The sequence below is a fragment of the Glandiceps talaboti genome, chromosome 17 (genome assembly GCF_964340395.1).
Source record: "Glandiceps talaboti chromosome 17, keGlaTala1.1, whole genome shotgun sequence".
NCBI classification, from domain to species: domain Eukaryota; kingdom Metazoa; phylum Hemichordata; class Enteropneusta; family Spengelidae; genus Glandiceps; species Glandiceps talaboti.
Window position 1 is genome coordinate 5,294,142 of NC_135565.1, and position 26,481 is coordinate 5,320,622.

The 26,481-nt window shown below is 35.1% G+C and overlaps 2 protein-coding genes across 3 annotated transcripts in view; both read left to right on the top strand.

The window, feature by feature from the left end:
• The window catches only part of LOC144447984 (uncharacterized), a 26,673-nt gene extending 1,408 nt beyond the window's left edge, over positions 1–25,265 (top strand). The window contains exons 2-8 of one of the 2 annotated variants that reach the window (XM_078138122.1): positions 667–726; positions 1,239–1,961; positions 2,483–2,587; positions 20,546–20,623; positions 21,285–21,659; positions 22,447–22,959; positions 23,490–25,265. In XM_078138122.1, coding sequence (XP_077994248.1) covers positions 1,361–1,961; positions 2,483–2,587; positions 20,546–20,623; positions 21,285–21,659; positions 22,447–22,959; positions 23,490–24,307 — 2,490 coding nt within the window. In that variant the 5' untranslated portion in view covers positions 667–726; positions 1,239–1,360 and the 3' untranslated portion in view covers positions 24,308–25,265. Of the gene's footprint in view, positions 1–666; positions 1,962–2,482; positions 2,588–20,545; positions 20,624–21,284; positions 21,660–22,446; positions 22,960–23,489 lie in introns of both variants that reach the window. The other variant, XM_078138121.1, reaches the window with a different exon arrangement.
• On the top strand, positions 3,434–17,896 carry LOC144448449 (uncharacterized). The gene is made up of 13 exons (XM_078138699.1): positions 3,434–3,737; positions 5,780–6,006; positions 7,006–7,473; positions 8,461–9,202; positions 9,967–10,116; positions 11,328–11,472; positions 11,919–12,119; positions 12,700–13,009; positions 13,862–14,055; positions 14,654–14,797; positions 15,551–15,754; positions 16,334–16,450; positions 17,400–17,896. The coding sequence occupies exons 4-13, from the start codon at positions 8,547–8,549 to the stop codon at positions 17,541–17,543; spliced, it is 2,265 nt and encodes a 754-aa protein (XP_077994825.1). The 5' UTR covers positions 3,434–3,737; positions 5,780–6,006; positions 7,006–7,473; positions 8,461–8,546; the 3' UTR covers positions 17,544–17,896.
• Positions 25,266–26,481: the final 1,216 nt, after the last annotated feature.

The following is a 26,481-nucleotide window of genomic DNA, read 5'->3' on the forward strand; positions in this document are numbered from 1 at the left end:
TAGAAAGTAATCCTCACTTAATTCTGCTGTATACAACTCTTTCAGACACAGGTCAGGTATCAGACTTTCATAAACAAGACTATAGAATAGGCCATTCCAGACTGCAAACACGAAATGAGAATACAGCGCCCTCGCTCGAATTGTGGTATCATCACCTCATAGTACCGTTTATGTCGGTATGTCTTGAACTTTGACGACATATTCATTTAGCTCTAACCATTTCTAAACTAACAAACTGGCGATATTTCAGCCCCATCTGCCAAGTAGTTGTGAATGTCAAGTTTTGGGTTTATTTTTTTTATCAAAATAGTATTTAGAGCTACGTTAATTTGCATATCAATATTGGGTTATCAATAATATCTCAATATTTCTTAATACAATAAGACCAGTTGGTCTATCGGAAGGATAGTTTTATGAAAATTGTAGCATGCAAAGAAGCAGTTACAACTTTTACAGAACCGTTGTCATCTCTGGGTTCAAGGTTTTGTATGTCTGACACATTAACACACACACACACACACACACACACACACACACACACACACACACATAAGTAAAGAACCCGGACCAGACGAAGACGGCTGTAAATACACAGAATACACATATGTAACAACAAGATGTGTCTGTCTGTCTGTCTGTCTGTCTGTCTGTCTTCATTCTTAACAGGTAAAAGATGAGTAACAAACCACCACACCAACGTCCAGCTGTTCTGATCATTAGTGACAGGTGGGGATCATTTTTTGAGGGTGGGCCACCCGCGGCTGTAAGACTCCTTGCCCATCTTTTTAATTCACTAGGTCTTGCAGTTTTCTGTACAGTATTAAAAATGACAAAACAACAATATGCAGATGCTAAGAAGAACAACGTTGAGCTCATTTCGCCCGAGCCTAGGAAAGCTTTCAAACGCAAAAACCCACATCCTGATTGGTTCCTTGCATTTGAAGCATATTTCCCGAATTTATTCGAAATAGATAACATAGCGATAGGAGTGGGCTTTTCATTCATAACCTCTGACGCGGCATCTTTGATTATTGAAAAAGTAGTTCCCAAGGCAAAATATTACTTGGCGAATGTTTGGCCGTCTGACGTCTCTCCTGTCGTTGTGGGTTGTGAGAGCAATGAATTGCAAGATAGCCTTGACAATTTGGAAGATGAGATTAATTTAGCTAATGCAATAGTTTCCTTTGATGTGAAAACCTTCGATGATTTTAAGCAAAGATTTCACGATATCGAAGTAGATCACTTTCTGCTCTCCTTACTGGCAGACGAGAAACTTTTAAATTCAAACCAACCTATACTTCAGGCTAATAATCCAACACGTCAAATTTTATCATTCATTGAGGAATACGATTTTGAAGAAATGCAATCCCATCATAATCTAGCTAAAGCAATCAACAGAGTTGCCGAAAACTTCCATGCGTCGTTTAAAGAACCTCCACGGTGGAGAATTCTTAGCATTCCAGAAGCAAAAGAATGTTACTATCTGAGAAAGCTTAACCCACACGAACACCTCAAGATAGTTCCCTCCTCTATGCCCACTGCAAAGTACATGGAAAGGGAAATTCGTTGTTCCCATCTTATCCTTATCCCACCATCCCCTGGATTGAATTCATATCACCTCATGTTGTCTGCCATGGCGATAGGGATACCTTTCCTGGTTTCTATGCATTCCGCCTGTCATGCTATGATCAGAAAATACTTTCTGGACCAAGAATATATTTGTGTGGTTGATATGGACGATGTTGAGAAGTTGAAAGACCGTATATCCTTGATTCTTGAAAAACCCGAAGTCTACTTCAAGAAGGCACACGAAATGAAAGAAAGACTAAGAACTGAAGTACTTCCTACAATGAAAAACATGAATGAAATGTTTGTTGACAAGTTGAAAGAAGATCTATACGATGCAAAACCGTCGCCAGCTGCAGAAGATGCAGTCGAATCTCAGGGAGACTCCAATTTAGGTATGACGAGAAAACTGTTTACACCCACGTTCCCTACTGTAGATCCAAATGTACCAAATGTATAGAGAGGTTATATTTGAGTCATTAATTTGTAAGAAAAACAATATATATTAGATTTTACTCTGTAAAACTATGTTGAACTATGTTGAACGTGGTAGCTATTGTTGTATGCATGGACACGATATTCGCGCCATTCGTATATCTAAATCTTGGTATGAACAAAATCTTGATTCTGTCATATTAGGTTTTGTGTTTTCATTGAAATGGTCGTGATTAAAAGTAATGTATTGGTTGCTGTGCAAGCAGTTTCATTTGCAATTGAACGTATACAATAATTTCAAAGCCTCAACGTCTCGGCCATAAACACTTTACTGAGTGTTGTGTTTATATATATATATATATATATATATATATATATATATATATATATATATATATATATATATATATATATATATATATATATATATATATATATATATATATATATTCACCATCACCACCCCTTTTCTTTCTTGAAGAAGTGGAGATAGATGACACAGCAGAAAGATTCAGTGCTAAGGACACCACCACCACCGCAACTGACCAAACACCCTATACTGATCCTGGAGTCAATCCTATTGCAGGTGCGAATATATCTTTATTTTCTCTGAAAATGTTTTGTAGTTTCATGAAACTTTCATCAATGAATTCGAAGTGATAGCAATTTTAAGCGTATGATTTTGTTGTATGAGAGGCATAATATACATTAATTTTAATGTATATTGAAAGGATTAAATTAGTTCCCTATTCCTTCATAGAAGAGAAATGGAATGAGCCAGAATTTCCCGAACAAAAGGTCTGTATTGAAACATAGACCCTACACGTGTAGGGTCTATGACTGAAACAACCATAGACTGTAATGTACTAGTATGTCGTGCCGTTCCGCCCTCACCGGTCTCCTGGGAGGGATTGACCGATGTGTGAGGGCGCCCCGTCACGGCGTACCTTAAACAACCAGTAATCGAGGTAAATTTACTAAATCTGAACTATGATTTTAATAATTTATATCAGAGTATTGATTCAAAAGACACAATCGACTGTGTATAAATAATACATAATGTGATATCACCAGGGTCGGTATCAATTCGCTTCAAGCGATCACGCACGTGTGTATTCGAAACCAGGACGCCAACATATACTATTAAACACCATCATTGAATTGACAAGATTCAATATGGTACGGAGACATATACCTAACACTATTTTGTGTGTGTATTTGTTTGCTTTTTGTTTGTTTGTTTGTAACATGGTTCCTGGGATCCTTGTATTTGAAGTCGTTCATTCAGCCTATGAACAGTCGACATTTTGACTTTTGTAATGTATCTATAAATGCTATTTTTAGATTTAGTTGATACTGGGCGCGAGTTGATCACGCCGTCACTTGGCAATGTGACTTGGCTAGGCAGGACAGAATGGCGCCCTCTATGACGCATGTTGTGTAAAAAATAGCATCGATGATACGTACAACACATGACGTCACTGTAAACAGGTCTAAATTTAGGTTTGGCGAATGGTCCCGGATATCCAAGTTGCACGAGTCTGAGTTGCACAACTGAAATGCAATAATGATGAGGAACGATATAAATATGAAAGAAATCGTGAATCCGATCGTCAGAAGCATAGGATTCAATCGAAAATTAAGGCGGGGTAAGCGAGAACTACAGCCACTGTCTAGGAAAGAGGAAAACTCCGAAAAGGACAAACCGAAGAGGCCAAGGTTGATTGAATTTGAAGGTGGGTGTACTAGCCACTTTACATATTTTTACACAGAGTTGTTACACCTACAGATATAGCGCTCGATCAATCTCTGGAAATACGGTCCGAAAACTCCGACACATCTCCAGACTTGTGTCGGTGTTCTGGGGCCGCATTCCAGATCTAGGCACACGGAGCAGCGAGCGTGTACTGATGGATATATTGATTGATTGATTGATTGATTGATTGATAGATTGATTGATTGATTGATTCATCGAATGGTGTGATCGCTTGATTAATTTTAGTGGTGAAATAAACTTATTTTGTATGTGATATTGATCAATTGACTTATTGATTTTTGTAGTGATATAAACCTTTTTGGCTACTTTTCGTTGTTTTTTTCTCTTTACTGTATACACTGACAAAACTTGTCTGTACTGTATGGTATACTAGTTTAGACATCACTGAGTGTTCGGTGCGATAATAACCCAGTAGATAAGAGATAAAACAGTAATCTATCCCCTGGTAATATTATCATGAAATTAGCGACATTTTAGTTTAGATAAGAGGAGAAGAAAGGTCAAGATGTCTTTTATTTCGTCAATAAAGAGAGAATTATATACAGCTGAAAGAGAGAAAAGTTGCCAGGGAAAGAAAAAGAAAAGTTTTATACTAGCTTGCACCACAAAAATTAATCAGTCAATTGATCAATATAACACACAAAATATGTTGTATTTCATCACAAATATTAATCATTCATCAATCGATCGATCAATCATTCAGTCAAATAATCAATCAATCAATCAATATTAAATTGATCAATTGATTGATTAATCAGTTACACACTCACTTCTCTCCAGACGTATTCCACGGGGGCTTATAGATTGGGTGCCGTCCATCCGTCCGTGAGTGTGTGCGTGTGTGTCCGTCCATCAGTGTGTGCGTTCAGAGCCATATCTTGGACATTCATTCATTGACTGATTTCTTTCAAACTTAGTAACACAGAGGTCTATTCAGATTGCATGAACTGCTAGTGACCACATCCAACTTCTTCTATATTCAAAAGTAACTGTTTTTTTTTCATTGAATTTTCCTGCCTCTCACCATGCTTCACCAAAAGCCTTGATACATGTTAGTCAGTGAAAACATACCAGATACTAGGATGATATGGTTTAATACTCAGTGAGCTGAAAATCTCTGACAGATTTCATTGCACATATATTTGTAACTGGTAAATACTGATTATAAATATTAAATACATGTTGAAAACAAAGACTATGGTAATATATAGCTAACTTTTCATTGCACAGATACTAGTACATGGCGTTCTCTTACATGAAATAAATGTAGAAATAATATACTGTAATTTTTCATAATGATAAAATAATTTTAAATACGGCATGCGACAATATATTTTGAGATTTTTCTCAGTGTTAGTTTTCTGAATTAAAATTTCAATTGTAATCAGGAGAGGGTATAGGTATCATGTTGACATGTTAAAATAACACCAGATAGCACTCTTTAGTTCTAATCTTTGAATTTCAAAAATTTCTTGGGGCGGGAGGGGGAATCCCCATCCTGTACCCACCCCACACTGCTCCCTTTTATTTTTATTTTGCTAGCTACTTTGGGAATAAGTTGCTTTCATTGTCATATCTTACTTTTCAAAATGAAATAATCTACACCCATCATATGTGTACTAGTATGTATGTCTCCTGTTATGAGGAAATTGAATTTCAAAAATAAAATAAAGTTTTGTTTGTTTGTTTGTTTGTTTGTTTGTGTGTGTGTGTGTGTGTGTGTGTGTGTGTGTGTGTGTGTGTTTGTGTGCATGTCAATGAAACGCTCAACCTCAGTTTGTGTAATGTTTCATAGAAATTAAAACCATTAACACTTATGGCAAAGGATTGGGGTGGGAGTAGGGCAGGTGTGGGTCACTCACAAATACTGTGGTCAAGGAGGGTTTTACTCAAAAATTTCAAGCCAGGAGGGTGTATGAAAGTGTCATATTGATTGAAACTAGAGATACTCAGGTATCATCCATTTGTATTAATATTGTTTGCTGTGATTTTTCTTTCCAGCTCAAAAATCATGGGGAAAAATAAGACTGGTCGTTTTGGCATCCACAGTGCTAACACTATCCGACGTACACGCAGTGTCAGTCGTCACTTGAAAGTCACCCATAATGGTCAATTTAAAATCGTAAAAAAAGTGAAACATGCGGAAAGAGAAAGTGAAAGAGAGAGAATTATACAAGATTTTGCTAATCAACTGGATGATGGTGGTTTAGAAGCATCAATCATTGAAGGTAAGACACAGTTAAATAAATTGAACAGATATGAAAAATAAAAACATATATTAGGCACCATCAAGTTAATTCTTTGTTTGCCGTCCACATGCAGGTAGGTTTGTTAGTAAATTTAGAAAAAACAAACACATTTCGTTTTGCTCAAAATTTCCGCACAAGGTCAACAAATTTCATACTGTTTTATTTGGAAAGATCCTCCAAATATCTTCAGAATAACTTCATATATCTAAATAGTTGTGACAACCCTTTCATCACCGATTCCCACTATCGCAGGACTCCACAAGCGCTAAGGGCTAAGACATCATATTTTAAGTTGAACAGTGACCTTTACATTTCACCAGTGTATAAGATTAATGAACAGAAAAGTGAATATTACATGACATACTATTGTTGTGTTTTTTTGTCTGTGTTTCTTTAAGTTTTTCCCTGTCTGCCTGGAAGGTTTTGGGGAATTCAAGGACGGCAAACAAAGTATTTAATTGATGGTGCCTTATAATGTGGAATAACATTGAAATATGTCAAACATACAGGGACCTCCCAACTGTAACTGGAGTCCTGGATAGTAATATTCATTAGCTGATTAATATTCATTGTATATATAATTATACATAATTAGCATAACAATACATAAATAGTACATATTTAATATATTCACATGTATAATTGTGTAATTTTTCAATCTGTGTTAGAAGAATTTCAATCATGGATGAATAATAGTGCCTTATAATGTGGAATAACATTGAAATATGTCAAACATACAGGGACCTCCCAACTGTAACATAATAGTCCCGAGAATAACTAAAACACACCACAAGATAGCTTAAATATTACATAACAACAAAATAGGGAACACATGAATTTTTCAGACAGCTCATAGCTATGTACAGAGAGAATTTGCTGTTAGAGTTTGAAAGACAGCCATTAACAACAATAGAGTGGGCATATAATCATTATCAGTATTTTTCTATACTTGTATTAAATATCAATTTTCATTTACAGGTGAGAAGACGTCACTTGTTGAGCAGAATCCCATCTGGGCATCTGACCTTGTGTACAGTATGAATAAGAAGAAAAGATGGCTTCTACCAAACCTCTTACGGTGTGATTTACTGTTTGAACGTGAAGACTATGGTGAGATTGACTACAGAGTAGTGGTTGTGGAATGAGAGACGTCAGAATATTGCTTTGGAAGTAAAAGACCTGACTGTCTTTCAGTCACAGACAGTAAAAGTGAAACAACATACAAGACACCCAAGAGGAACAAGTATGCATATGCCAATGACCTCTTGAACAAAGACAGGCCTTCAAAAAAGAAGAAAAAGAAGAAAAAGTTGGACGCTGAGGATGAAGTGATTGATACAGAAGCTACGCCTGAGTTGATTTATGAAGTGTATTATGCAAGACCCAAAGATTGCTTTCCTCTCAATAAGCTACCAAGAAATTGTGAACTTCCTAATGGATGTGGAGGTAAGTCACATATATCATCACATGACTGTCACATGACTAAAACCTGCATAAAAAATTGTGAAATTCCTGATGTCTGTAGAGGTAATATGTCATATGATAATCACATAATTATAAAACTCAACTAATGAATAACAAATCATGAACTTTCTCATAAGTAATATGTAATATGTCACATGGTAATCATGTGACTAGACCCTAGCCCAATGGGGTCTGACTCTATCATCTGCTCACACTTAATCTCTTAAGGAGTAAACTATCAAAGTATGCCATGTTATGTGATTCTTAGATGGTTATTATGTATGGGTTCGTTATAATTTATATAAATGAAAGAAACTCACCGTAAGCTGAGCTAACGTGCCAACTGGTAGATTCTGTGAATTGAACCCACATCCCCTAAACACTAGACAGAGTGCTCTAACCAGCTGAGCTAACGTGCCAACTGGTAGATTCTGTGAATTGAACCCACATCCCCTAAACACTAGTCAGAGTGCTATAACCAGCTGAGCTAACGTGCCAACTGGTAGATTCTGTGAATTGAACCCACATCCCCTAAACACTAGTCAGAGTGCTCTAAGCAGCTGAGCTAACGTGCCAACTGGTAGATTCTGTGAATTGAACCCACATCCCCTAAACACTAGTCAGAGTGCTATAACCAGCTGAGCTAATGTTCCAACTGGTAGACACCATAATTCATTAGTTCCTGATGTGTACTTTTGTAGGTTTAAAGGTAAAGCTTTCAAAAAATGAGTTGGCTTCTCACCACCACCTCGAGGAAGGAAAGTACACATCAGGAACAATTCACCGTATCTACTTGCAAGTTGACACGTTAGCTCTGCAGGCTAGAGCACTCTGGCTAGTATGCAGGGGAAGTGGGTTCGAATCCTACATGTGTTACGTTTCATTCCTCATTTTATTATTTTTAGTTTTTAACTTTGATATTCTATGGAAAAAAATATTTCAGTAATGATTATGTTGATTGCCTTGTAGATATTGAGAAGAAATCTGGCACTAAGAAGGGAAACAAGTCTAAAAGGAATTGGAAATTACAAGACTATCAGAACGTGTATGATGACATGTGGATTGAAGATTATCTGTATGAAGATGAGGATGGAGTGGATGAAGAATGTAATGACTATCTCATCACTGTTGCTAGGCAACCATTAACTTTAAACCTGTTAGATGCAGTTCAACAACCTCAACAGATTACAGCACAAAAAGATACACCTAATGTTAACAGATGTGAACATTTTAATAGTCTCTCGTCTTATCGAGGAAAACAGTTTGGAAAAGGAGATTTGGTATTTACTGGGGAAGACAAGGAAAACATTGTGGATAAAGAAAGTTTCTGGTATGAGATGAAAAAAGCAGAGAAATGGAAAGCGGAGATAATGCAGAAGAAGCTGAGAAAAAGAGAGAGACAAGCCGCCAATACTGGATCTGGGTTGACAAATACTGATACCTTTGATGTCTCGGAACGTACAGAAGGAAAGTTATCAATTCATTGCACTGTAACAGATGCAAAGCCTGAAAACATTGTTAGAAATTATGGAGAGAAGTATATGGAGAGCCAATGTAGACCATGGAAATTTTCCATCAATATAACAGGAGATTTGATTGATAACTTGAAATATAAGAGGGATGGTAGAACTGCAAAATTACTACAAGATGAACTCAATCACTCGGTCTGTGTCTTGTTTGAATCAAGTAACTTGGATAGCAATGACTTCAGGTAAAAGATTTATGTACTGTTTTATACCTCCTTTTAATGACTCAATTACTTTCAAATGCATTTTTTGAGTAAAAAGTTTGCAAAAATTTACATTTGAAACTTTTTGCTTGAAATAAAATTTATCAAAAGGATTTGACTTTTACGAAGCAAATAATAATTAGGCCTAATAAAAAAAATTGTGTGGTTCCGATTACGCTCAATTTTAGAATAGGTGGGGTAGGTAGATTTTTTTTTTTTTATTATATTTTTTTTCTGTATGAGTGTCTAGTTCAGGTAATCCACTGTTCTCTAAATGGTCTCCGTATTGTTTATATCTTCCTATCAGATGTACAGACATTACAGATTGGAAGAACAGTTTTATTTTGTCTGGTGTCAGTTTCCGCATCCACTGTTTCTCGTGACACCTCACAATTTTTGCGATTTTACTATTTTTTCTTGAATATGTAAAAAAAAAAAAGTTTAGGGTCGGCAGAGAAACGCTAGTTGGGGGTAGGGTAACCAGAACCAAACAATTTATTTTATTTTAGACCTGCTGAAGGCCATTAAAGAGTTACCATAAAGCAGAATAGGAATTGATGTACAATTATCATGCCAACAAATCCTGCTTTTTGGGAAATGAAAAAAAATGTTGTAAATACTGCTAGATAAGTTAATGATATTTTATGAGCACATAAATAATAAAAGATTTTTAGGCATGCCGAGTTACAAAATTTGATATTTCTTGGTACAGTATCACAATATTTTCTTATGGATTTTACTTCCAGAGTAACTTTATTCGGGATCAGTGACCGAATGGACACAACAGAACAGGTTGAACAAGAGATGATGTCTCACATACCAGAAGGATCGGTTTTGACAATGCAGGAAGTTATGGAATGGTTAACAACAATAGCAAAGAGGATTCCAAGGAAGGGGTAAGGGCCAAGATCATTATATTTACTTTTGTCAGCAAATGATTTATTATATAAGATTTGCAAAGTAGGTGCAGTTTTAACTAAATATGATAATAATAATATAATTGAAATGCAATGAACATGATGTAATAAACATAACCTATACATGTAGACACAAAGGATTAGCACTACCAGTCTATTCGCTATCCTAACTGATATTTTGAATTTGAAGTTCGCTGTCCTTGCTCGTCTACATTGATGGTAGTGTGTTCCACTGGTCTAGAAGACATGCCACGCCACACGCATAACATGTGAAAAATATTAGCGACGATTTAAATATGTCTTTATTATGTATTTGACCAATAACGGTCTATACAGGAATACCATTCGAGACCAGTGGTACACAGTTATCATTGTAGATGAGGAAGGACATTGAAAATCAAAATCTCGTCAGTTAGGATATAGCTAATAGAGTGTTAGTTCTAGTCCTTCAAGTCTACATGTGGGTTATAATAAACATGAATGAAACATCCCAAGTATTAATAGAAGTAACAAAACTTACCTTTATTGGAATGTAGTTTTAAGGTGAATATACATGGGTATATATGTATATCTTTTGTCTGTATCTCTTAGATGTCAACAATGTAAGGGTGACTCTATGTCTTTATGTTTCACACTCATTTTTCATGGCAACTGCAGGGGTCAGTTGGTCATGTTTATTTTAATAAGTAAAAAAAATCATCTTCATGTTTCTCTGCCTCTCCTTTTCCTGATCTCTATCGTCTTTTTATTGGAATCCTGGTAATAAACCCTTTCCCAGCTCCATGTTCTCAGCTTGAATAGCTTCTGTCATAAAAGGAATGCTCTGTTTGTGAATAAGTGTCACCACCGCCATGACTGTAGATGACATCAACAGTCCAGACAGTTGCTTATTCTTGCCAGAGAGGGTGCTTTTTTTTCTGCAAAAGATTAAAGGCGGGCGAAAATAAAAAGATTTTGTTATTTTGATGTCGGGGCTGAAAATTTGGGTCAGGTAATGAGAAACAGAAAAATATAAGGTCACCCTAATGATTTTATGCCATCTGATCACATGACCTCCTATTGGCGTCCCTAATACTGTCACATTTATCATACAAGTGTAATTATCATTTCTAAGAAGAGTGTAAACACAGATTATCATATTTTTATGTAAATCACATTGTCTATTGATATTTTACAATTTCAATTGATAGGATTCTGAGACACAACATTTCAAGAAGTCAATCAGAGAGCAGACCTTTTGTTGTCTTGGAAACTGTCGATAAGATGATGAAATTTGATTATTCATGTCGCAGACCTGAGAGTATTTTCAGACAACTCAGAGATTCGTCATTAGTGGTAAGCGTTAATTTTCATGCATTCTTGATTTAAATTTAAATATAAATTTATTTGAGTTTACTCCATGTTCAGTATTTGCAAAGTAGGTGATAACTGGAATGCAATGAACATAATTTAATAAACATAGCCTACATGTAGACACAAACAACTAACTCTAACACTGTTTGCTCTCCGGCGTAATTAATATTTTGATTCTGAAATTAGTCCAACGAGAATAAATTGAAAAAAATGAATGAAAGGTTCTCATTCATCAAACAATTTTGAGATAATTCATTTTTTTTACAATATTGGTTGATGTAGACTGTAAAAATATGTTGCTGGCAGTGTCCTTATCATCCCATAATTCTCCTCTTTGGAAAGGGATGAGCAGAGCGCCCTCAACAGTCGTCCTTTTCAGCACATGGTTGATAATGATTGCCTAAACTTTTTTTTACTGATTGATACAGAAGGAGAAGCAGTCTCGATGCTGTTCCACAGATGACGCAATGTCTCAAAATGAGCTATGTGGTGTGTGTTGTTATTCATTGGCCAACATGAAGGGTGTGTCATCAACAGCATTGACTTGTCAACATTGGTTTTGTAACGAATGTTGGAAAATGCATGTCTTATCCAGGGTTGAAAATGGTCAACTTACTATCACCTGTCCTGTAAGTATTTATCTACGTTTTGTTTAGAAATTACATTACATTTGTTTTTCAACATTTTTTATATCCAGCTTATATATATATATAATATATATATATATATATATATATATATATATATATATATATATATATATATATATATATATATATATATATATATACATTTTTTTATACATATACATAATTTATATATACAGATATATACACATCTATATATAATATGTGTGTATATATATATATATATTTTTTATACATATACATAATTTATATATACATATATATACACATCTATATATAATATATATGTGTATATATATATATATATATATGTATATAAAAGATATATGTATATAAAAGATATATATATATATATATATATATATATATATATATATACATATACATAATTTATATACATATATATACACATCTATATATAATATATGTGTGTGTATATATTTGTATATATATTATGTGAATATAAGTATTAATGGGTATATGTCACATCTTGAAGATGATTTATTGCTATCACATGTTCATATCATAGACAATATTCTGTTTATAAAACTCCTATTTACAGGCATACAACTGTGACAGTGAAGTTGATGCCATTGTTCTCATGGCTTTCTTACCAACCTATCTGTATATACGTTACTGGAACCAGGTGTGCAGCATGGAGATTGCTAAGAATCATCAAACCAGAAAGTTTTGTCCATTTGCACATTGCGACAGGTTTGTTGAAGTATCCAGAGTTATGTCAAGTGAAGACTCGTCACCAGTGATTGCCTGTGATTGTGGAAATAACTGGTGTTGGCATTGTAGTGAAGGAGCTCATTGGCCAGCTACTTGTCTGCAAGCTGCTGCCTATCGGAAGAAAAGGCAACAAAGAGGTAAACAAAAAGCAATCTTGGATTTTGTTCTAACTATCATCACCCCAATCATCCTTATCCTCCTCCTCCTCATCATCATCACCACCACCACCACCACCACCACCATCACCATCATTAATTAATCCACCATTACATCATCAACATTATTATCATCACCATCAATTAATCCACCACCATCATCATCATCATCATCATCATCATCATCACCATCATCATCATCATCATCACCACCACCACCACCACCATCACCATCATCATCATCATCATCATCATCATCACCACGCCTAATAAAAAAATTGTGTGGTTCCAATTACGTTCGATTTTAGAATAGGTAGGGTAGGTTGATTTTTTGTTTTATTTTACATTTTATTATTTTTTTTTTCATGTGTGAGTGTCTAGTTCAGGTTTTCCATTGTTTTCCATATGGTCTATGTGTTGTTTATTTCTTCCTATCAGATGTACATCCATTACAGATTTGAAGAACAGTTTTAAATTGTCTTCTTAAGTTGATGTCAGTTTCCACATCCACTATTTCTCATGATACTTAATTAAATTTTTGCTCGAATATGTAAAAAAAGGTTTAGGGTCAGCGTGAAAAGCTAGGTGGGATCGGGTAACCGGAACTGGTATTGCAAACAATTATTTTTTAGGCATTACTGAGCTATACTTGTCCAAAAATAAACTACACATACTCCTGTCTCAATGTAGAAAGAGCATATGGTATCAAAACATCCTTTTAATCATACATTTCAATAGTTTCTGTATTTGAATCCATGCTGCATGTGCACTGTGTGTTTGATAAAAATATCATACTTTATTTTGATTGCATATGGCATATTTTCCCTGATTTAGCTCTCCTGGATGATGGTGATACAATCACTGAAGTAAAAGTGAAACCATGCCCACAGTGTAAGTACCCCCTACAAAAGAATGGTGGCTGCCAGTGGATGCGTTGTAATTGTCGATTCACCTTCTGTTGGATGTGTTTAAGGGGCTATGCTGATCACCGCCATGGAAAGTGTTTGGAAAAAGGCATAGAAAGCAGGGTGAGTTGCTTCAATGTATTAACATTCTAAGAGATGTAAGCCTTATGAACAATCAGTTTATTTCAGAACAATAAGGCCACAGGCCCAAAGAGCAAACAATAATACAAACGTTTCAGTTCATAGAGGGAAATTCCTCTCTATTTTTCATTGCAAAATTAAAAAATGAAGCTGAATAATTTAAATAAGTTACATTATCTGAGTTCAAAAGTTATCATAGGAAGAGTTTAAACAAAACCACCTTGGTAACATTTCTTTATGAAGGTCCTTGTAAAGCGGACAAGTTGCAATGAAATTATTTTATAATGTAATATTCATGTATCGATCTGAAGAAAAATAGTTGTATGAAAATGTAAATAATGGAAGTCACCTTTTGGTATAGTACTAGTAGTTGCTTTACTTAGATTAAGTAGGGTGTGTTTGCATAAATTATTGGTCAAGTGTGTGTGTGTGTGTGTGTGTGTGTGTGTGACAGTATATGTGTATGCAGTGTGTCTATGTAAACATGCATGTCCATAGGTATGTAACTGTTTTTCATTGCAATCTGTAGTGACTAGCTTGATACGAGATTCACAATATATACTTTGTTTATGTCTTATAGGTACTGCCGGATCCTGTAGTGTCTCGCACTCAAAGTTATCGCGCAGTGAGACTGTACTCCCTAGCTTTAAAACATAGAATTTCAAATAAAGAACATCGTATACTGCTTGTCAAACAAGCATCACATAAACTTGCAGAAGTCACAGTAAGTTTACAAAAAATGTTTCCCTCATTTTACAATGTCATTTAAAGTAATTAAGAATGAGACAAAAGTTATCAAATATCAGTATTAATCAACCAAGCTTTTTACATATACATTGAATGAGAATAGAGTTAAATGTCTCCATGCAGGGTTTTGGTTTTAGATATATTTTGAAATTAATTGAAAAAGATGAAATTAATAATTATTAAGGAGTAATTTTTTGATATTCATACAGGTGTAATTTGTTAAACAGATCTGTACATTGTATTAATTGGCACACACAGTTAAACTATAAATATATACCATGCATAGATTGTTAGGTAAAATTAATACAAATTCATGATTTTATGGTTTTGTTTATATATACTTTTTGAGTCTGATTCAAGATGTCAAATTTACCATCATTATACCATTCACGAGCCATTTCGAATAAAAAAATATGGAATATATACTCTGGTCGTTCTACATCCCAACAACATGTCTACATCACTGGTTCTGCTGTGTTCAAAATATGAGTCAAAACGTTCAAAATTGTCATTACTTTTCCTTATTTTTCTTTTGATGTTACTGGTACTGGTATATAATTATGTTATTCTCCAAATTTTTTCTTTTATTCAGCCAGAAAGTACTCGTGACCTAAGGCCCCTTAGGTCACTTGTATTTTTCTTTATTTATTGAATGAAGAAAAATATTGGGGTATAAAAACCACTAAGTATTTAAGTTCCTGTCATGTATTTTTCTTTTATTTGTTGCCAGTTTTGGAGGAAAGTGGATTTCAGGTCTAATTTGGATTCGTCTTCTGGTAATAGTACACCAGTCCGTGGTGGGCAACAAACTGACACATCAGAGGTCAATGTAAGCTCACTGTTAGGCAGTCAAACTGAAACAAGTTACACAGACATTCCAATGTTTCAAAAGCTTCTGAAAACAGCAAATAAGATCACTTCAATGTACATTCAGGTAAGATCTAGTATCCTCTCAAGTAATAACCAATGATATGAATGAAAAACACACACAAGAAGTGCTACAGATCATTGAAGGTACAATGAAAGTTACAAGAGTTGTCTACAGATGTCTGCTATGTGGTTTCTATGTACAATAGATAACTTTATATTTTCAACAAAAATTATACAGTCGTACTTTTAATGCATACAGCTCTGAAAATCTTGACAAACTAAAAGAATTGCAAACTAACATTTCCTAGGTGGCGAAAATATTTGATGAAATAAATGTCTGTCCATAACTTTAGAGCTATACCTTCAAGTTCATACTACAACTGCAGTGATACGGTACGACAAACTTTTCAACACAGATGGACTTGAGTATGGCACAACCTGAGTTTGAATAAAAGGACAAGTTCAAGTCTGGTTAAAACTTCTGCTTCATTTGAATCCCAGTATCTTGATATAACATGAAGAAAAGATGAACATGGAATTGAAAGAATATGTCTACCTGGGTTGAATATCGTTAAATATCTGCTGAATATTTACACATGTCTATCACCCTGTGATGATAATTTGTATTTATGTGCCATTACAGTGTAACTTTGTGATGGAATATTTGGCCATTATGGTTTGCTACAACATGAGGAGACGAAATACTCAAATGTGGCAGATCCTAGAGCAGATGAAATTCATTACGGGAGAAATGCATGAGGTAAGGGAAGGTCATGACTGTAACAGGGCTGCTTTTGTATGTGGTAGCCGTTATGAAATAATAAAAAATATTTGCATTCCACAAGAAACAAATTCATCATTCATAGTGTGCAGTTTTGACACACACACATACACATACACACATACATACACACACACATACATATACACACCCATAAAAAAAATATATATATGTATATACATGCATACATGTGTATGTATATATATATATATATACATTTTGTATATAAATATATATATTACATATATATATACATATACTTGTATAATATGTATGTATGTATGTATATATGTATGTATGTATGTATGTATGTATGTACCTAAGTATGTATGTATGTATGTATGTACATAAGTATGTATGTGTATATTATGTATGTGTGTGTGTGTGTGTGTGTGTGTGTGTTTGTGTGTCAAAACGGCACACTGATGAATTTGTTTCCTGTGGAATACAAACATTTACATACATACATACATACATACATACATACACACATACATACATACATACATACACACACATACATACACACACACATACATACATACATACATACACACACACACATACATACATACATACACACACACACACACACACAATCTGACCTGGTTGATGTGGATACCTATTTAATATCCTAATCTTTGGAAATATCACGAAATATAAATTAAATTTCATAACTTATTGTTGAATAGTATATTGTTACAGTGGTTTTTGTTCATGGCTTGTCACTTGTCACTTCTCACTTGCTACATTAAATTACAATAATCAAAGTACTCGGTATAAATTTCAGAAAATAGAGTGAATTTCCCTCAACCCACCCTGTTGCTGACTGACAGAGTTTTGTCCCTTAAATACTGTTAGTAGACATGTTGTTCCTGGGACACAAAAAGTAAGTATATAATAACGATCTTTTGATTACTTTTTTCAGATCCTGTTCACTGAGCAAAGTTGGACATCAAAGAATACTTGGGAGAGACTTGTATCCATCACAGACAGTGGTGAAAGATGTGTGAAACACCTTGTTAGATTACTTCCCAGCATGCATCTGAAAATTCAACAGTTGGAAGATTAAATATGGCTGTCTTTTGCTCAATTAATTAAGTTACAGAGTGAACTAGTAAAAATGTTGCAAAATGGATGGGATAGATTTAAATCATGTACAAGCCATAGTTTTCATTCGGGTTCAATATTAATCTTGTTACAAGCACCTATTAATGTATTTGATCCAAGTTGAAGTTTTAGGATGGGTTGAGGAATATAGTATTTGTTATAAATGACGAAAGAAAAGTGACACATGTAGGAATCGAACCCACGTCCCCTATACACTAGTCAGAGAGGTGACGTGTCAATATAATATGTTGGTGAGTGAGAAACAATGAATCAATTTTAAAGAGCTGAAATAGATCCTAAAAGTAAATGTGACATGTCTACCACCTTTACGTTAATGTAGTCGCTGTGATTTATGTTTATATACTGATTTGTATTCATGACTTTCCATCGTACAGGATTAAAGTTTTGTTGACTCGATATGTCAATGTTGTATGTGTTTTTATGTGCGAGTGTAAATACATCCTTGTTGTGTATACATAGTATCCTTTACCACTTGAAGTAATAAACTTCAGTTCCTGAGTGATCTGAAATAATGATCAGAAGCAACTCTTGGTCAGTTAGTTTCAAAATGCAGTCATACACACAGTACGCACTTTTACTACTTGTTCAGTCAATATAATGTGATAGAAATGGTTTAAAAACCTTACTCGAGATTGGAGGATTTTTTTATATTGAATGCACAAAAACAAGTAATTATGTCATGATTACTTGGAATGTGTTATTACCTACCATAAGGGGGAGGGGGGGTAATGTCATACTTCTGTGTGCGTGTGAATGTGTGTGTCTATCTGTTGGTCTGTCCATCTGTGGACACGGTATCTCAAAAACTACCTGTACTGCATTGATTCCAATGAAACTTGCTAGACATCTTCCATATGGTAATGACAAGAACTGATTTGATTTTGGTAAACGTCCAATGAAGATCAATTACTAATTTGCATAAATAAAAATTAAAGTGGACATATAGATGAGATTGGATATTTATTTGAGGTATTCAATCATGCTTAACCCCATGGGTTTGTCAAAATATCACTTTCACAATTCTTAACCAAGTTTCTTGAAAACAATGTTCATTTAGATTGCATTTAGTAGCCTGACCCCTTGAATACTGACATTTTATGAAATGAAAGAATAAAGCCTTGCTAAAAATCCCCTTTTATCTAATTTAACACACCCCTAATTGTATAATTACCAGGGAATTGGCTACACCAACAGTTTGCTTTATCTCTTATCTTGTGGGACATTATCACACCGAAGAAACACTCAATCATGCATAGATTAGTATACTGAAGAGAAGAGAAGAATGGACAAGATGTTTTTATTTAGTCAATAAAGAGTGAATTACAAAGAGAAATTAGCCATGGAAGGAAGAAAATTTTTGAGATCACCACAAAAATTAAATCAGTCAATTAATCAATATCACACAACAATAAGTTTTAGGTAAACCCCATGAACTATGAGCTATATCACTTTATGTTTATAAATAAAAAACATATCAAAGAAAAGAGATGACCATGAAGTATATAATTTACTGTGAGTTATGTATGTAGGCATATGTATATGTGTCTCTGTGTGTACAACAATGTACGTATATGGAGTTATTCCTTCCTCTCATAAAAAAATGCTTATGACAATATGGATACATGGCCTTCAAACTCACCATGTACCAGTATGCTATTTGTGTACAAATTGATGTAAATATACTAACTTTGCCTGTGAAGTCACTGTATGCTTTGGGCAAACCCCAAATTTAAAAAGTACGAGCAAATTAATGACAAATGCAACTATTTTACTAGAAAATGTTCTAACTTAAAAGGCCTTGGTATTTAGACTGAAGAATGTATTTTTTATCTCTTCTCTCTCTCTCTCTCTCTCTCTCTCTCTCTCTCTCTCTCTCTCTCTCTCTCTCGTGATATCCTTTTCAACTCAATGAATTGGTAAAATTAATGTGAATTATTTTAACAACGTGAATGTAGTGCATTGGATGGTAAAGATGACGAAAACTGTACAGGCACATTACTATAGGTGGAACACCAAATTCTGGTTGTAAAAGCAAATTCACTGCAATATTAAGCTTTAGCATTTGCTTCTAAAAATTTGTCTGTGATGTTATCACTTTATGTTTATATGCATGTTAATCTCTCAGGAAAATGGGCACGGACACCTTTGAAATACAACAGACTGTCATAAAATTGTGCACAAACTGTCATCACAAGGCTACTTTAACGGTGACTTTCAACAGATTGAAATAGTTGAGGTAATTCTCTTCTGTCAAAAATGACAAATAAGTGCTAAATATTCAATTTAACGTGGACATGACAGAAGTGATACATGGGCAGAGAAAAAGCCAAATCAGTAATTTTGTGATAACATCTACATACATTTTCAAACACCAGTCCCTCCTCAAACTTCAGCAATTATTCAAGTAATGATGTATTCAGGGAACATTTGTAACCATGCAGCGTTTCAAAAGACATGGCAAATACACCATTTCATGGTAGTGCAACAGTAAAACCTTGTGAAGGCCACTTATCTTTTGTTGGGGTCATCTGTGTTCGTATCAGCCACTTTTGTAAATCCATTTCTACATATTCAACTTGTGCATAATATAGAGAGAGATAGTGAAAACACAGGAGAGGATCCAGACACGGAAGATGGAAGCTCGGTCACATTGCTGTGATCCTGAAAATGACTGCATGCTTCCAGCCTGTGCTGCTAAACATACATGGCAGAAAAACCACTGCAACCTGGATGTGACAGGGGACTGAGAGTACTATAGAGTTCGTGGGGTGAGGTGGTGTCACTGTTTTTCGTGGATGGTAGAGTGGGTGGGTCAGAATTGTTTGTCTAAAGATTGGAAGGAGGGTCTATATTTTTCATGCATCAGTCTTTTGAACCTCCCCTGTAATTTCTGTCCAGTCCCTTACTAACTTAGATTCCCTCACCTTTTCTTCTTCGTCATAGTGTCATCAGATGCTTCAGGAGCCCTAGGCAGTGTCGCAGTGGATCAAGCCATAGGAAATGGGGACCAAAGGTGTCTAGGTATGTTCATCAATAATATAATTATTCAATGTTATTCGACTGTAAATATGAGAGACACAGCTGGTGGTATGGATATCTTTGTATCTACGTATATTTTGATTTAACTTACAACCACTGCAACATAGACACTCCCATTTTTAAGTAACGTATTTGCGACCCTATTCATCGAGCCTGTACACATTCATAACTGTTATTTATTTAGTTAGTTAGTTAGTCAGTCAGTCAGTCAGTCAGTCAGTCAATCAATCAACCAACCACTGTTGACTGTTTTCGATCATTACTGATCCTCTTCACGAAGCAACGCCAACGAAATGGGTTCAGTGACATACCTCTGAGATATTCAGCCTCAAGTTGGTTACTTGTAATTGTGCCAATCAGATCACCCCATCCTTGGATGTCCTCTCCTTCATTTTCCCCTCAACATTTCTTCTATTCTAGCATTTTTACAGACTCTTTACTACCTTGGTCATATATGACTCATATGCCCAAAGTAGTTCAGTCCATGTTAAAATTTAACAAAGGAGAAGTTTTGGTCAGCAACAGACAAGCATGAAATACGGTAAATAATGGAAAGCAAACCTTCATCTTGATAGATTTTAATTACATTGATCATGAGTTATCTGTATACAATACCTTTAATTCCTCACTTATTTCACCACAGGGCATATAAATTTACATCTGAACGCTGCAGGTGGCATCCCAAAGGCCGGTAAATCTATAACCGATGTAGAAAAGGCGTATTTTAAAAGCCAGGAAGTTCTGGAGGAAACACCTGAGAATATCAACAACATTCACCAAGGTCTTCAAGTAGATGCTATCAATGGTCACAGTGTAAGGTATTCCATAGCCTGTGAAACATTAGATGCCCTGGAATGTCTATGGAAGGAATATGAAGCTCTGAATCTCAATCGTTTGATATCATCTGTGACCATCACAGAAAGGTCTCTGAATGAAATCGGGGCTTTGTATTTCTCCATACAGACTACACTGGATATTGAGGAATATGAACTGTGCAAACAGGAGTTGCTGGAAAGAGGTAATTACTGACTTCATAAATATACACTACTAGATAGTACTACTGCCGTTTAGCCATTAAATACTAAAGCTATATGCACACACACACACACACACACACACACACACACACACACACACAGACAGACAGACAGACAGACAGACAGACAGACCATAACACTTCCTTACGGAAAGTTAAAAGGGTGCCAAAGTCAGTTCTATCTTTTGTTTATAGCAAAAATAAATTTGTCTATCTTCATTGCCTTATTAGAAGTAAACATTGTATTATTTGATAGCAGCTGAAATGTGAAATGTGAAATATGACTTTCTATGTCTTCTGAACGCCCATATATGGAACACTTATTTATCATACTGGAATGTCCATCACTTGATTATCATAATCACATCATGTCTGCAAATTTAAAACTTCTATTTGCAAGGTAGTTATTAGATTTTATTCCCCGATATTTTTCTTTGTTCAGCCAAGGGAAATACGAGTGACCTAAGGGGCCCTTGTCACTACGAGTCGCTAGGTCACGAATATTTTCTGGCTGAATGAAGAAAATATTGGGGAATAATATAAATATACCATCACCAGTAATATGAAAAGGGGGGAGGGGGGGGGGTGATATTTCGAATAATAGAGAACCAATGACGTAGACACGCGTTGTCGTGACGTAGACACGCGTTGTCACGACGTAGACGCGCGTTGTCACGACGTTCTCATAACGACCAGAGTATAAATTCCGTACTTTTTTGTTGAACCTGGCTCGTGCATGGTATAATTTATATTATTTCTCGTTTCACAGGTGATGTTGCCATGTCGATACCGACAGAAGTGGTGGACAGTAATGGAAAGGACAGCCAAAAAGAAGTCGAGCTGACTGAAGAAAACAATAAGCTTCGATTAGAAACTTATAAACTAAAAAGCACCATCAGTTCTTTACAGAGACAGCTAATACTATTTGAGGCTAGAGTACAGCATCTCAACACAGCTCTGAATAAAGGGAAAGCAGATGTCGCCATACTGCAATCTACCTTAGAAGATAAATGTACTGAAATTGAAATACTGAAAAAGAATCTTGAGGAAAAAGAAAGGGATGAGAAAATTCTCTTCGATAAAATGCTACTATTGAGCAAAGAACATTCCCAACTTAAAGTGTCAGTCGGGGAGACAGGGGTTACATCACTTTCAGATGAAAACCGCCAACTGAAAGAAGACGTTACAAATCTAAAGAAAGAGGTTGAATCCCTGGAAGAGAAGAATATCTCTAATCTGAAAGATATCGATAGACTTCAAATGGAGATGGACAAAGTCAAAGGTTAGTGATATATGTGATATATATATATGTCTTTATAATAGATAGATAGATAGATGGATGGATGGATGGATGGATGGATAGATAGACGGACGGACGGACGGACGGACGGACAGACAGACAGACAGACAGACACATAGATAGATAGGTAGATAGATAGGTAGGTAGGTAGGTAGGTAGATAGATAGATAGATAGATAGATAGATAGATAGATAGATAGATAGATAGATGCCTTGCAACAAACTCATAGGGATGCCTACCAAATTTAAAGTGCATGTATAATTATTGTTTGTTTCCCATCTCATACTTCCAATAAACCATGCAATATTTATTATCTAATATTGAAGTATATGTCAGATGAAATGTTGTGTTATATTTAATAACTGTACTACAAGTTATATAAGTGAAATTAGTGAAAGTCTACGATGGGCATTTAATTGTCTATAAATCAAGATCTACTGTAAAGATAACAAAATCAGACTAATATTCAACATTATACTTAATCTACTGTTTGACATTTGTTTACATTACAGGTCAGTGGAAAGTTACCAGGACATTGGACGGTGAAAGTGGTCCAGTGCTGTTCAAAGATGTGCAAGGAGTGACCATAAATCACCTTGATCAAGTGGTCATGGCACATTGTGGTAACAATTGTGTACTCACCTTGAATTCAAGTTATGAAGTTGACTCTGAGATTAGATTTGATGGTCACTTTCCCAATGAATTCGAGCCATATGACGTTGCTGTGACGGCATCAAATACATATTTGATGACAGACACTGGCAACGACCAAGTTGTTGTTTATGACAAGAATTCTAAAACTACTCAAACATTTTGTCAAAATGATGACATTGAACCAAGAGGAATCGCTTCACTTGATGAAGGATTTGTTGTCACAGATAGGAAAGGTCACAGAGTGATCAAGTATGGCATGAATGATGAAATTGTAGCAGAGGCTGGAGGTCATGTCAAGCCAAGGCGACTCACTTACCCTCAGTGTGTTGTGGTGAATAGTGATAACAATGTTATCGTGTCTGACCAGGTCAGTGCAACCAAGTCTATAGATACCATCCAAGTATTCAACTGTCAATTACAGTTTCTGTTCACGTTGACAAACACATTGTGGGGTCCTTTAGGGCTAAGTGTAGATTCATGGGACAATATTTATTGTATGCATGGAGGTAGTGGGGGTAGTACAATTATTAAATTTACAAAGAATGGAGAATTTGTTGAAGAATTTGGAGATGACATTGATAATGCCGGATACATTACAGTTGCTAAACAGTGCAAAAAACCAACTATTGTAGTTTCAGACCCACGCTTCAATCGTATCACTGTCTATACCAAGTAAAAGAAATTTACACCACAACGCACAGAATTTTGAGTGCAAAAGAAAAACAATGAGATGTCATCAATTCAACAAAATTAGTCTCCAAAAATTAAGTTCTGGTTTTTCACATTTCTGGACACAAAAGAAACCATATGTTTGTTGTTAAATTCTTTTGATGTAAGTTATAACATTTGTGTACGTGGATAAATTGGTGAATATTTTCAAATTGGTACAAATCTTTTTTGGAGTATTTGTATTTTGAAATGTTGAAATTTGAATGTGGTAATGTCATTATCTACATACCTTCATTTTGTATTGTATAGAATGTATTTCTGCTTTAACTTAAATTTCTGATAAACATTGTGACTAGAAATGACATTGTCGGGTTGCCGTAAATATTGTACTGTTATACATGATATTTTCTTATGTAAATCCAAGAATAATTTGTTTCGTAATTTGAGTATTTGTAAAGTAACAGGTGTTAACTGGCCATTGACATCAGCATGTTAATTTATAACAGAGAAATCACATTCATTTGGCCCTTACATTTGTCACTTTTATAATCAAGTGAGGGCGCTATGACACGCAACGGATTAAAATACTCCTGAAGTGATTAGTGAAAGGACGGACTGAGATCGACTGAGTAGTCTCATGAAATTTACCAAAGAAATGTTGTTGTTTTTTTAGTAGTAACATTTTTATATTTGTATCTAAAATACCATGTACAGACCGGAAAATCGGAAAATCTGGTCAGAAGCTTTAGAATGATTGGAGATCACAAACCACTGAGGAAAATAAGAACTTTTGTAAAAACAAATAAAAACCAGGGCAAAAGTAGAAACTTTGGGACCTTGACAACTTTCGGGACGATAAAACCTGTTCAAAGATATTGCAATAAATTTCATAATAGTATTAAGATTACCAGATGGCAAATACTTATAAGACATTTTGTTGTCAGATATTTATGTGACATCATCAGAGTGGAATTTGAATTATTTCAATAGAGTTTTCGAAGTTATGAAAGGAATATATACATACTTTGGAAATAAAATAACTAGAAATTTATAAATAGAACAGCGATAGTTCTTACTTTGAATGAAAGTGTGGGGTGTAATAATACATACATACATACATACATACATACATACATACGTACATACATACATACATACATACATACATACATACATACATACATACGTACGTATACGTACGTACGTACGTACATGCATGCATGCAGGCAGGCAGGCATGCATACATACATACATACATACACACACTTATACATACGTACGTACGTACGTACATATCTACCTACCTACCTTCCTACCTAACTACCTACCTACCTACATATATACATACATACGTACGTACACGTACGTACTATACGTACGTACGTACGTACGTACATACATACATACATACACAAGCACCCACATGTACACGCATGCATGCACGCACACACACACACACACACATACACACACACACACACTCTCTCTCTCTCCGAGGCGCTCTCTCTCTCTCTCTCTCTCTCTCTCTCTCTCTCTCTCTCTCTCTCTCTCTCTCTCTCTCTCTCTCTCTCTCTCTCTCTCTCTCTCTCTCTCTCTCTCTCTCCCTCTCCCTCTCTCTCTGATGAGTTCTGAAGAAACCGTAACAATCAACCTTATTGTCGGTATAAACTTGGTAATAATCATAGAAACCATGGAAATAGAAGGAAAGAGATGGAATAGGCGATTAGGAAAATTGACATCTGGAAAAAAATCACAGGAAGAATAAAATTATACTTACTCCAGTGAAGTTGGTCTAGATTTGATATTTGATGAAATTCAAAGAAAGCCAATCTGCATATCCAATGTTAAGAAACGATTTGGGCTATGTCTCGAATTCGGGAGAACTCCTGTTGTTTTCCTCAATCTTCAAGTTTTCCTCAAGTTACAAACTTAAAGTAGAATGGATGACTGAATATAGATAATTAGAAATGATCTGAAAGATAATTTTAATTTAAAAGGCGAGCACAGACTCTATTCACAAGAAATGTGAACTAAAGTTTACTTCCTACAAAAACTGAGGCCTCTATATATCCTACAGACATTCTACCGCGTGCAGGTTTCAAATTTTCTGATCAGATCTCAGTTACATGATAACTATAAATTGACATTATTACCAACCGACTCGTACACTGCAAAGTCCAG

Bases quoted from the DNA above. Each gene is read 5' to 3' on its own strand.
- LOC144448449 (XM_078138699.1), top strand. From the start codon at position 8,547: ATGTGGATTGAAGATTATCTGTATGAAGATGAGGATGGAGTGGATGAA. The intron at 13,010-13,861 runs GTAAACAAAAAG...TCCCTGATTTAG, and splicing joins GAAGAAAAGGCAACAAAGAG to CTCTCCTGGATGATGGTGAT. The intron at 14,056-14,653 runs GTGAGTTGCTTC...TATGTCTTATAG, and splicing joins AAAAAGGCATAGAAAGCAGG to GTACTGCCGGATCCTGTAGT.